General features: G+C 38.1%; 1 protein-coding gene across 2 annotated transcripts in view; it reads right to left on the bottom strand.

Annotated features, from left to right (window-relative positions):
• The window catches only part of ITPR2 (inositol 1,4,5-trisphosphate receptor type 2), a 2,416,542-nt gene that overhangs the window by 647,745 nt on the left and 1,754,518 nt on the right, over positions 1-14,279 (bottom strand). For both annotated transcript variants that reach the window (XM_044087657.1, XM_044087658.1), the window contains exon 38: positions 9,830-9,950. In XM_044087657.1, coding sequence (XP_043943592.1) covers positions 9,830-9,950 — 121 coding nt within the window. The remainder of the gene's footprint in view (positions 1-9,829; positions 9,951-14,279) is intronic.

Here is a 14,279-nt window from a genome sequence, read left to right as displayed (position 1 = left end):
GCCTCACAGCAACAAGTTCTCTGGTTCAGTTCTCAGTTGGGGTACCTGGTGTTCAAGTTTCCTCTCTTACTCCAAAGACATACAATACGTGGATCACAAACTTTCCTCCCTTACTCCAAAGACATACAATAGGTGGACTGCAAACTTTAAACTGGCCATAGTTGTGAGTGTGTATACATGTGTGTATGTATGGAGAAATACCCATAGCAGGAATGGCAACCCAGTTGTGTGAACACTGGCACTAGTTGATGGTGATTGCTAATATGACATCCCAACCCTATGCACAAAAATGCGAGAAAGAGAGTTATGGATGGATTAATCAATAATCTTGGTCTAAAGTGCCCATGCCCTGGTATTTCTCCTTTTATGGATGAAAGATCTATCATAGCGAGACTCTGTTCAGGGATAGCATTTGTCCCTTTTGTCTATATTATTGAAAATCCATACTAGAGTCCCTCCCTTCCCCATTTATAAAACTCTGCAAGGAATCCATCTATTCCTCCGGACGCCTTTTGAGAGTTTAATTTGTTTATGGCCCCTTCACCTCCTCCACCATTATGTTTTTATCCCAATCACAACCCCCCCCTCCCAACATATCATGAGCCCTATTTGCTTGGGTGGCTTCAAACTCCCATGCCAATGCATCCTGTGTCTACTTGTTGGTTGTATAGGGTGCTACTGTATTTCCTAAATTCTTCCCCCATCTTCTTCTCATCACATATTATCTCCACAATTCACAGAGACTCTGGGTAATTTCTTCTTCTCCACTCCTGGACTTATCTAAGGATTTACATTGCATCACATGTAATTCTTCTTAAATAGACTATTCCCAGCAGACATTCACACCCCCTCCATCTCCTGGTTCCATATTTACCTTTCTAACAAACTACAGGCAGTAAAATGCCAGGAAAAAAAACAATCACCATTCTTGCCCATCTCAGATGGAGTGCCACAAGGCTTGGTTTTAGACCCAATACTTGTTTTTATTAATGACCTCTGCACTGCTACTGATGAAACAACCATCATTCAGAACAATGGTGATGCTACACTAACAACCACAAAGACCCCCCCCCCAAGAACTTTATGAAAAGAACAAAAAGGCTTTTTCTTCTGTAAAAAAAACGGGTTCAACAATTCTAACCTCCTGATGTATTATAAGAAAAACAAGTTACTGTTTTTCACATTAAAATCTGCATACCACAGAAAAAAATAACTTCCCCATCATCTCAAACAACACACCTATTGAACTTGTGCTCCACATAAAGCTACTTGGTGACATTATTGATAACCACCTAACATTTGATATTCATATACAACAAGCTATGAAGAAAACTCACAGAAATAATGGTTTCCTATACTGCAGCAATCACTTTTAACTAGCAATGCCAAAAAAACACAATAGGCTCTGTGCATAATTACCACTAACCAGTCTGCAGGATCTAACCACTGTCTAGCCTTACAAAATACTGGCTAGAACTTCCACACTAGTTAGCAATTGTTCATAATATAATCTACAAACCAAGCTGTCTTGTACTTCAAGCCTTAGTAGAACCATAAACCCCTGCATGATCACTTCACAATACAGACAAGTTCCGATTAACCGAAAGTAAAACTCACAACTCTGCTGCTCTATCCTTGTACTCAAATTATTTCACAAGAATATGGAGTTCAATTCCCTACCAACATCAGAAAGTAAGCAAACCTATTCAAATTCAAAAACTTGCAAAAACACCTTAAAACACTTGGCTCTGTTCTTGCACATCCCTTGGCTAGACTACATTGCCCCTTACACACCTATATTACCCCTATACACCTCAATAAAGCAAATTCTCCATGTAAATTTCCTACTGTTTTCTGTCCCATTGTCCTTTACTGCTACTTCTGCTGGCTCTACTTACTCCTTAACAAGTTCTTCCCTCCAGCAGAATTCCAACTCATACTCATTACCGTATACAGCTATCTCAACTTCATTACAACTTTCCTTTTCTGTGGAACACCTAACAAATATACACATTACTCATATTTACTAACCTCCTCTCTCTTGTTTCTATTACTCATAATTGTAAAATTGTACTTTGACATATTAAACCTAAATGCATATACCAATCTGTCATGTATTAATATGTAATGACTCTAAATTTTACTTAATGTAGTGTCTCTCTAGTACAAGTACCTGTGATGGCCTCTCTTTACCCGGAGCCTGTAATCAAGGAGCCCTAATCCTCACAACTGACAACAGTGAGAGGCAGTCACTTAAAACAGGAATGGATTTACACAGTATTTCAAATACAGCTCTCTGCATCAAGCACAATTTCCCTCAAGAGCACACAGGGAACATGCTCCAGACCTGGGACTGGACTCAATCTTTCTCCAGATCCCACACAAAACTCACCTTGGAGCTCTGTGACCCAGTTCCAAGTATATGACATACACATACTTGAATATCTGATTTTTCACACACACACATACACACACACACACACACCTGGGAAACACTGACAGATTCACCAGCTGTGTCCCTTTCTCTTTCCAGACTATACGGTGGACTTCTGCCACCAGTCAGATGCTCTAAGGCTCTTACAAAGGGTAACCAATTACACTGATATAAATGGTACAGTGTGTTGGATGTAGTAAGGATGATCAGAGTAGCCATGGTGTCACTAAATTAAGTACAAGTACTCTCAAGATGTTAAAAGTATTGTCTAAAAGACCAACCACAATGAAAAGGAAAACAAAATATTTCATATCTGAAAATAAAAAGAGAACAGAAGAATGCTTAACATTTAGGTACAATATACAACAAAAAATAACACAGTTGGATAGAATCTCACAGATGTAGGAAAAAAGCAAAATAATACTAAACTAATCTCATTATATTATTCCTAACTGAACTAAAGAAAATCTGTCACTAGTTAACTTACTTAATATAACAAGGCAAGATGTACTGTTGAGATGCTCACTTTCACAAGACAAGGTGATGATCTACACACTAACTCAACTCAACAACTGAACACAATTGAACTGTGATAACTGACATAGATCTTTTGTATCAGGTTCCAAAGGAAAAAAAAAAACAAAACAAACAAGAACTGCTGCTGCCAGAGTTCCATACTTCAGCTGGTTATAGAATGACATCACATCTAGTCACCCGACTCTGGCACAATTCACCTTCAGAACTCTGTTAAGATTCAGTTGCAGCATTTTAACATACACAGCTTTTACAAATACATTTGAATACAAGCAACTGTACAAATCAATATGACAGTCAAATGACATAAGAGTATTTATAAAACTTCAGCCAGCCATGCTGGTATATGTCAAATATGCACAGTTCTCCTGGTACAGCTGGCAATATCTTACATCACATCTCAGCCTCCTTTGAAGACTCAAGCTAGTTTTTCAAGTGACCCTGGAAAAATGCTGCTTGAGACGAATGGGCCTATCTTGGAACACATCAAACTATACCCTGTCTTCTTGGCATATGCCACACATGCACTGTCCCACTTCTGCTGGTACAGCTGGCAATAGTTCACAATGTCACAGTACCTTTCAACTTATTGCGAGGCCACACTGTAATTTTAGGTTTTTTTATTTTTCTGTTTTACAAAACTGCCTTTTTTTGCAGCTGGGGCTTTTTCCCTGGGTCTCTGCTAATAAGGGGCTATCACAGCCAAGGTGGACTACTCATGTCAACAAAAATATTTATTCTCTTTCATTACCTTGCCAGGCTGAATAATTTGCTTATCTATTGGTTACCTGAATGACCATATTATGATCTTAGGGTCTCATACCCTTTAAGCCACCAATAAGCCCACTTTGACCTTTTTCTTTCAGGTCAGCTTTTGCATGTCACACATCAAGAAAACTACTCTGTGTCTCCAGTCTCGCCATCTCCAACCCATCTCCTTGAACTTGCAGTCTTCTGTCAATCTCTTCTACAAACTTATGAAGATGTTGTTCCTTACCTGTAATAAGATTATGTTGAACTTTCCTTTAATTTCTATACCATTCTTTTAATTTCCTTCTATGAACTGCTTTAGCTTTACATCCTTCCTGTCATATCATTCCCAAATCATCTGTATCCCTAAGATTCTGCATAATGACATCTGCCACTATTTCTGAAGGTCTTTCCATTTAAATTACCATGCCATTTGCAGTGAGCTCATTCCTGCATTCTTTCCCATTTTTGGTTGTTAATTTAACCTCTTCTATTAAGGGGGCATGATCTGATGACTCCCCAATCTCTACCTTACCAGTTCTTTTTAGCATTATCCTGGAGGCAAGAATCAGATTGATTCCACTGCCTTGCCTATCTAGTCCCTTAAAGAAAAAAATGACCACCTCTCTCTGATGTTTTCCTCTAAATAAATTCACCCAGTCATCCCCTTACAGGCAATATTTTATGAACCTTTGATATGGTCTGTGATTTTGTTTCTCGCCATATCATGAATGCTATCACTCCCACCTTAAACTGTAAAAATAGCTGTGTGGTTGAAAAAAAAGAAAGCCTTGATCAATACAACAGCCATGGATTCAGGATTATTCAGCACAACCTTGCATGGTCTTAAAACTAATACTGACAGAATTACCCAAACATCAAGGAGAAAAACAGTTACAAGTCCTGGAGTCTTGTAACACAATTGTATCTATATGTCAAAAGGAGTATGTGAAGCAATCTATTCTATTAATGCAGAAAGTGTCACAATTATCACCCCATATGCATTCACATTATACATAAAGCTTCATGAAAATTACATGACTGGTGTGAAGGTAAGTATAGGGTAAAATTGTTGGACCTTGCATCTTTACAGTATAACTGTGCTCCTCTCCCATCTGTTCTTTACAGACACACATACGTCTGTATGTGTGTGCATGTGTATACTACATAGTTTACATTCATCTGGTGGACAAAAACTAATGATGACATCTGAAAGGTACAAAACATTACCTTGAAAATGGAAACATTGACATCCTACTATGCATGCACCAAGAATCAAACTCATAAATACAAAAAAAAAAAAAAAAAAAAAAAAAAAAAAAAAATATCGACCTCCCCCCGGCATTACTTTGCACCCACTGCGAATTATATACACCAACTCCAAGATCAAACAAAATCGGGTAAAGAGAATATTCCACAATTCTGCGAACTGTGCAATCTCACACATCAGTCAACCATCTGTATAGCTGACCATATGCATTCCACTAAACAGATATCAATCAAACTCCCTGTCGACCAAACAAATGGAACTCATATTATATATATGTGCGTGTGTGTGTGTATACTTATGTATATATATATATATATATATATATATATATATATATATATATATATATATACAGTGAGAGAGAGAGAGCAAGAGACATAGACAGACACACACACACACATATATATATATATATATATATATATATAAGCCATACACAAATACTCTGTGTGTGTGTGTGTGTGTGTGTGTGTGTGTGTGTGTGTGTGTGTAAACTTATAATTTTTGATACTTTTGTTTAATAGTGCTTTGGTTTATGGTATACAATTTGGGTGACTAGAGAGATTGTTGACACCTGCTGACAAAAGTAGCAGATCGATAATTCTCAGGATTGGAGAATTTGCCCTTCCACCAAGAATTGTACAATCTCAGAGTTAAAATATAAAATTAGCAGGGATGCATGGGTGTTTCATCCCTGCAAAAAAACAAAAATGTTTTCTTTTGTCTTTTGCTTTAAACATTTTGCAAGTGGTGAGATTGATGCCTGGCACATGTATAGTAGCAGGCTGATGTGCATAATGTCAATCATTTGGTGGATGTCAACATTAATGCTGCTTGACAAAGTTAAGTATGTGTGTGTGTATATATATATATATATATATATATATATATATATATATATACATATACACACACACACACACACACACACACACACACACACACACATATATATAAAGATACACATACATATATTATATAAACAGAAAGAGTGCTGTGACTTCTCACTTCCTTTCAGTATGCTGATGACTGTTATAGGTTCATAGGTAGGTACTAGGCTATCTGCCCGAAGGCATTTATAAGCCTAGCCGGAATGTGTTGGCTTTCGCTGCCCCCTTAGATTAATTCCCTGTGCCTCTGTCCAGCAGAGCCACTGAAGTGATCCCTGGAGTAAACTTTGTTTCCCATCCACTTGTCAAGGTTTCTCTTGAAGAGAATTAGCGAGGAGCTCTGCCTAATGTAGATTGGAATCTTGTTCCAGAGCATGGGAAGTCTCTGGGACAGGAATCTATCCCTCCAGCACGTCCTATTTATTGTTGTGGAGAGGTTTAGATCCCTGGAGCGTGTGGCTCGAGGGGGATATGGTTTTCTTTAGGTGGAACATGTCCATCAATTTTGGGTTGGACATGGCCTTGTATGTCAGACAGATATCACCTTTGAGTAGACGGTATGCAGCCGAGTACAGCTGGAGTTTCTTCAGTCGAGCTGCATAGGGCATCTGCTTGAGGCCAATGATCCTCTTGGTGAGATACTTCTGTGATCTTTCCAGTTGTTGCAGGTGTCTTGTAAGGTTATTCTAAGATGTTAATATGAGACCCTATTCTACTTGAGCTAGTGATTGCTCAGGTGAATAATGCCATGCTACATACTGAAAAAAAAAGTGTGTGTGTGTGCGTGTGTGTGTAAGGGAATTTACCCCATGCACTAGCCACTTCCCCTAGTTAGTACAGAACACCACCTCAGGTCTGCCCTGAAAAGAGCCCACTGTGCTAACCCACTCCATAAAAGAATGAATACATAAATAAATAAAAAGTTTCAAGTCTGCTTAATATCTGAACATGGGAGACTGTACAAATCAAAATGTTTTGTACCTCCCCTCCCCACTTGAGAGTTGTACCTCTAGACCTCAGTGTTCAATCTTACAGTAAAAGTTGTAGGAAATCACAGAAAGGGCAAAAATGAACTTTACTTTTTCTTCGTTGGTGTGACCTTGAAGAAAGTATATTTAGAAAGTGGGGATGTGGGTGATAAACCCCATTAAGAAGATGCAGCCCACTGCAATGAAAAAAAAGGTAAAAATAATTTATTTTTCTTTAACAGTAGAAGGTAACAGAAATCTATGGACTACAGAAATGCATATAACATATAATACTAAAGAAAAGACTCTCCACAATATGAAGACAGATACACACACACACACACACACACACACACACACACACACACACACACACACACACACACACACACACATACACACACACACATGAAAATACATAAGGCAAGTAATAACACAAAACAAAACTGGGGCCTGAAGTTACAAGTAAGTTTTTAACTTTATGTTTCTTAGGTATGTTTTCATTCAATTAAACGTACTTATGACTTCTTTTGTTGTGACTGTAAACATAAACCATGGATGCACACCATCTCAGTTTAAACATACTGCAGACAGAAAGAAATTGCAGATTTGTATAAAAATAATGTACAGAAGCCATGGAAGATACCACAAGTTATCTTAGCCGATAGGCAAAGAAGCAAGACGTTCAAGATGGGATGCCCTGTACCATCAAGCCTGTTGGGATAAACACAGACACACACACACGTACATACATATATATATATCTTTATATTTTAATTTACTTCATAAGATCAATGTTTCACAACACTGACTTTCAGAAGTTCAATACCATATGACAGATGGTCTGAAATGCTGAAAGAAAATCAAACACAGCTGCACCCCCCGACACCCCCTGCTAATTATATATATCAACTCCGAGATCATAATATAGTGGGGAAAAGAGCATATTCCCCGAGCCCCACTGTACTGCTATTTCAGTAAAAATAATCTCAGCAGCTGTCTTTTTAGACTGTCAACTATGGTCTCAATCCTTTGAAAGTCAACTTTTTGAAATATTGCACTTAGAAAGGGGATACACATATAACACACACAAATACACACATACATATATATATATATATATATATATATATATATTTATATGTAGATATATATACATACATACACATACACACAAAGACATGAGTGCATGTGTGTTTGTGTGTGTGTTTAGATGCTTTAATAATCTCATTAAAAATACTGTTTGGCTAACATAGGTGTGCAAAGTAGTTTCATTCAGCACATGCCTAGATGAACTCCCTCCTCAAAATGACTGTGTAAAAAGAAGTCACACCATTTCTTAAGTGCAATAGTTCATGCTGGATCATGTACTGAATAGAAATACATGTTACTACAAACCCAGGACATGACATCTGTTTGCTTCACAATCCAGCACATAACTGCTTACAAACACACGAATACACACACACGAATACACACACAAATATATATATATATGTATGTAATTATACACATACACATACATATCCCAGCTATACATACATATCCCTGACCGACAGCAGAGTTTAAGGTGCAGCATTACTAAATGGTAGACATAGGTTTGAGACCTGGTTGGGGCACAACTGGACATCATCAGTATCTACTTCCATAACATGCCATGCAGTCTCTATGGGGGCCTATCCACAGAGTCACCATATTGAATTTATTTTACATATATGTGCTTGTGTATATATATATATATATATATATATATATATATATATATATATATATATATATATATATATATATATATTGATTTAGCAAAATGCACACACATCAAATCATGGGAGATCACTGCAGGCACATTGAAAACCAACACACTGAAAAACTAACTACTTCTTTCGGCTTTTGTCGGTTAGGGGTCACCACAATGGATCATTTGTCCGCTCATGACTGGCAGTGGAGTTTTACAGTGTCGAGTTGCCAGCCCGGCACCCAACCTTCCACAGAAGGCACACACATGCATGAACTCACGCCTAGGGCCAATTTAGAGTGTCCAGTCCACCTAGAGCATATCTTTGGGATGTGGGAGGAAACTGGAGCAGCCAGAGGAAACCCATGTGGCCACAGGGAGGACATGCAGACTCCGCACAGAAGGCACCCCAGCCGAGGATCGAACTAGAGAAACTCTTGCTGTGGCAAAACTGAAAAAGATTCCAAAAGAAAAATGTTACTTTTGCAGTCATATGAGCAAAAGCCCAGCCCACATACAGACATACTTTGAATGGCGGGATTGTTATGGATAGGGTTTTTCCTACGGTAGGGTGAATCATCAGGTTTAGTGGCAGGGACAGATTTACAGCTATGTTTAGCAACATTAGGTGGTGTTTTTGGGCTAACCCTGACCCTGCACACTCATCTCCCAATGCCAGAACCTTCACTATATCTGAAAGTTTTAATTTTTGTATCCCCCAACCTACACTAACCTTTCCCAAAAGCATTCAATATTATTTCATCTGATATCTTCAAGATTCAATGTATGGGAGCAGTTCACTTCACTTCTGCATAATATTTTCTGTCAAATAACAGCTGATCTGACAGTGAATTACACTCTTGTGTGAGTGTGTGTAATTTTTTTCTTATTTTAACATCACACAGAGATGAACATTCTTTTTAATCACCATTTGCTACAACACAACAGGGATCCTTACTAGAAAAACTCATTAGTCCAGCTAAGTGGACTAAAGCATTGTCATATAATCAGCAGCTTTTTCAGCAGACTACCATAACATCATGCAAAAAAATGTGCTGTAAATGGCATCTATTAAAAACAAAATGATTTATTTTACATCTACAGTCAGGAACTAATCTCAGATTAATTTCTTTGAAATCAAGCCTTCTGCACATTTTTCTATGTTAACCTAAAAGCCAAATTCACATTACACTGTTCTTCAACATGGGTTACTGAGCACTTTCCTTAATACTTTTTTTTTTACATTACCTCCAGTTTGGGAAGCTTTACTATATGCTGCTGTAGATAATGGACCGTTTATGTTTGCTCCATACTCTCCTTTTGAGCTGCGAAAATACTGATCAAGAAGAAGTTTCCTCAAAGCAGCAGCCTGTTGGGAAAGAAAAAGGCAATGTTAGGACATAACTTCCAAATAAGCATTAATGAGGACGACCAGTGTGTTATCATTCAACAGATTTGGGTTACTAAAGCTAAAAACAAATATATGTAATTCTCACTACATCACCAAAACATCTGTTTCCGCACCAAGTAATTCTCATTAACATGTACCCTAATTCCCACATTATGGCAAGCGTTTAAGCTTTCCAAGCAGTCTCTATTGGGCAACAACTCCCAGAGCTGAAACTGCTCCAAATATAATTTCCTGGGCTGACTCCATGGCTCATAAACATAAACTCCTGACTGCAACCCAGACAACTTGAGATTGACTGGTCCCCAAGCCACTATATCAGTCATCCAGGAAGCTTGGGAGAAAGTGGTAAATGTCAACTTGCCCTTCCAGTTAAGAGGAAAGCTGATCAATCCACCTCACTTGTTCCTCCTGGTGGACACCATGAATGATGCACAAGGTTGTGTGACAATGTGAGGTACTGTCAGCTATGCCAGGAGAAGTAGGGTAGTGGATGTGTAACATATGTCAGTACAGCCAGCTGGAATTTTTTAAAGAATCATATGTCATTTGTATATCAAACTGATTTGTACACATGCTTGTGTTAAAAATGGATTGTAAAGTTTCTTGTGTTAAAAAGATGTCAACAGTATGCCCTGCTGGAGAGAAAATAAATATACACGCATATCAGATTGCACTGTATTGTAGCTGTTTAAATGTATATATTTTAACAGAGGATACTGGAAGAGAAGAGGTTAACCTCATCGCCAACTAACTGAGAAATGGTAAGAAATTAAATTACTGGGCCTAGGTCATATATGGGTTTATTTCTAAATATTCGAAGTTTCAAAACTTCAAATTTCTTATGGCTGAGATCAAAAGAATGAAGTTTTAAAACTTTCAGTTGTTTACATGGAGATCACCATACAGCACAGAAAGATATATTTACTGTTTTTCTCACTGCAGTGTGATTTCAGAGTTGGTATATTTAATTAGCAGGGGGGCGTGGGTGGTGCAGGGGGGCTTGCCCCCCTGCAAAAATGTAAAACAAACAATTTTTTTTGTTTTTATTTTTTTTATTTACATTTTGGAGTTTCAAAACTTTGATCTTATGGTCTCGATAATAAGAAATTCAAAGTTTTGAAACTTCAAAATTTAGAAGCAGACCCCAATAATGATGTTATCTCACAGTTTTGAATGAAGCCAGAGATGCAATGTCTGTAAGGAGTATGGTATATTAGCTCCTGCAGGAAGAGTGGAGGTGTTTTATGGTTTAATGACTTTCAGGAGCTGCAGCAGGTCTTAGCAAGGCTGTGTGTGTGTGTGTGTGTGTGTGTGTGTGTGTGTGTGTGTGTGTGTGTGTGTACTACTGACACATAAGTGCTAAATCCTGGCAGTTTCTAGCAATGGGGCATTGCATGGGAACCAAAAGTCAGATAACTAGATCTATGTGATGTCATTCTGGAATCCATCACTAAAATAACTCTTAAAACTAGGTAAGACTGAAGTCTCTGAGCAATCTGCTTCTTGGAACCTGACACAGAAGGATCTCTCACTCTCACCCACTTCATCTTGTCTTGTGCTAGTATGTGAACAGGTACTAATAATTCTTTAGATTAGTCAGGAAAATATAGTGAGATTAGTTAAGTACATTAGTTAAGTACTGTTTTTCTGTATCTGTGTGATTCTATTCATCTGTGTTATTTTAATATTTCCTGTGGTTGAAACTCTGGCGTTTACTGTAAATTGGTATTTAGTATTTTCATGTTCTTTTCTTATTTATTATTAAATATATTTAAACTTTTCATTGTGGCTGGTCCTTTAGAGAATATTTTAACCTTTGAGAGTATTCATATCTGTTTGGTGACTCTGTGGCCACTCCTGAAAGCATTACAGCATTGGTCAAAACACTACTGTTTGTATTAATATTAATTACACTCAGTATAATTGGGTACCTTTGTTAGAGACTTGGAGTAGCTGGTTTTGGAGTGTCTGGTGGTGGTGTAAAGTCCTTATAGACTGGGCAGAAACTGGCATAGCTAGTAAATCTGTGCCGGCCTTTCCCGTCTGTGTGTGTGTGTGTGTGTGTGTGTGTGTGTGTGTGTGTGTGTGTGTGTGTGCACACGTATGTGTGTGCACAAATCAAATCTCAAAGAGAGTGTGTGTGTGTGTGTGTGTGTGTGTGTGTGTGTGTGTGTGTGTGTGTGTGTGTGTGTGTGTGTGTGAGCTGCTTAGATCAGGGACACAAAGCACTGGTTTCAGAGAGAGGGTGCTGGAGGACTTGGTTTGGACACTCAGTTGAGTATTCAACCCTACAACTATGCCAGTACAGAGTCTTACTGGGGATCTGAAAACAGAGAGAGGAACCCAGACCCTGAACTGAGTGTGTTCCCGGTGTGCTCTTAATGGAAACTGTGCTTCATGCAGAGAGCTGCATCTGGAAATACTGGGTGCATCCATTTTTGTTCCAAGTGAATGTCCCTCTAGAAGTAAGTGGTGAGGGTTTCAGGCTCCTTGATTACTGGCCCAGGGAAGGGACATCACATGGAACCAAGGATGAGCCATATGCCAAGAGCTGCAAACTTTACTTCCATGATCTGTGTGGAAGCTCTAATGTACAACAATTGGCTCCAGCACTGCTTTGGAGAAATATGCATGGTAAGCACTCATGGAAGGGGGCTACAGGTTGTCAGCTGGCATACAGGGTTATGGCTGTAAGCTGTATTTCCTATGGAATAGGGTTTGATTCCCCTCAGCTATCTTTTCCCTACTTTATGACCCAAAATAAGTCACTTAACCAGACATCACTGCTGGCTCACCCCTGAAAAGGGACTTTGTGTTCAGTGGGCCCATCTTGTAACAAATGTGTACTTATTTATGTTTTCATTTATTTAATTACAGTGTTAAGGCAAATACACAGTGATTGTTTCTTTGATGACAACCTCATAAAAAAGAAAGCAGTGGTGGTCAATAGGCATGAGGAAAAAAATGATAGTAGAGGGCCTGGAGGATGACAAATGTCACCTTCTGCCAGACATTATGTCAAACGCTGTGAAATGATGAGTGCAGAACATTTTTGTCATGATTTTACAAGGACAACTGTAGCAGGTAATTGTCAATATAGGATATTATGGTCAAATGGACCAATCTGACTGGTCAAAACACATTTTTGTTCATGGCTACATCTCAGCATTATTTGTAGTGCAAAGATCATGCAAGGAAACAGAAATGGATCCCTTGTCTAACAATGAAAGGAAAAGTAGATGAGCTAATATTGTAAACTGTCCATCACCAACAAGGCAGCTTAAAAGGCATATTACCTCTAAGTGCAACATATTGAGTTACAAACACTCACATATAAAAACCTTTTTAAGTTTAACAATGATTCATTGTAGTAATATGTTTCTGCTCACGCACTTTTTAAAAATATCCAGTACAACTTCAGTCATTTGGTCTTGTGACTGAATTGTTGCAACTCGATTTACACAGTACACACTATCTTACTTACTACAACAAAAACTTGTTTTATGGAAACCTGAACTAACATACTTTATAAATGGTGTCAAAATATATTCAGAAAGACATAAAAGTAGCAGAGTGACTATTACTCAAGAAGAATACAAAAGTATAGTGCACTTTTTATTGCATTTGATTTTCATTTACTGCAAACATTTCTGCAGCCTTTACTGATTTTGCCAATGCTTTTATAATATATGAGTGTTGTTGTGTCTTTCGGTTTTTCCTGGTTAGGGGTCACCACAGCGGAACTCCGGATCGCTAATGACTGGCAGTAGATTTTTACGTACTGAGTTGCCAGCCCTGACGCACAACCTTCAATGAAGGTACACCCATTCATGCATGTCACCACACAGAAGATGCTTTAGCTGAGAATCGAACAGGACAACGCCTTACTGTGAGGTGACAACGCTACCGCAGCACCACCACCGCAGTTCAGTGTATCAATAAAAAATGTAAATGGTTGCTCAAAATGAGCCAGAAAGGTATAATACCAATATTATGATAATTATGAGATTTACTCTCTACATTCATTTAATTTCATTTTATGGATTAATGACAGTGAGCAAGAAGTGGAGTAAACAAATGATTGCCACTGAATAATGTGAGCAGGAAATATTCAGCATTAACATTAAATATGATTAAACAGTGTTTCATTTCCTACAGTAGAAATCTTTTTGAGCACGCTGCATATGTGCTGCTTTATTGAGCAACACAGTATGTGTACATCGCGGATAACAAAAATATATATTCTACTTAGTTCAAACTGACTACTCCGTCTTCCTGATAGTTTTT

The sequence above is a fragment of the Protopterus annectens genome, chromosome 11.part0, assembly GCF_019279795.1.
Source record: "Protopterus annectens isolate FY-2018-M chromosome 11.part0, PAN1.0, whole genome shotgun sequence".
NCBI classification, from domain to species: domain Eukaryota; kingdom Metazoa; phylum Chordata; order Ceratodontiformes; family Protopteridae; genus Protopterus; species Protopterus annectens.
Note: the sequence above shows the minus strand (reverse complement) of the source record. Positions and strands in the feature narration are given on the sequence as shown.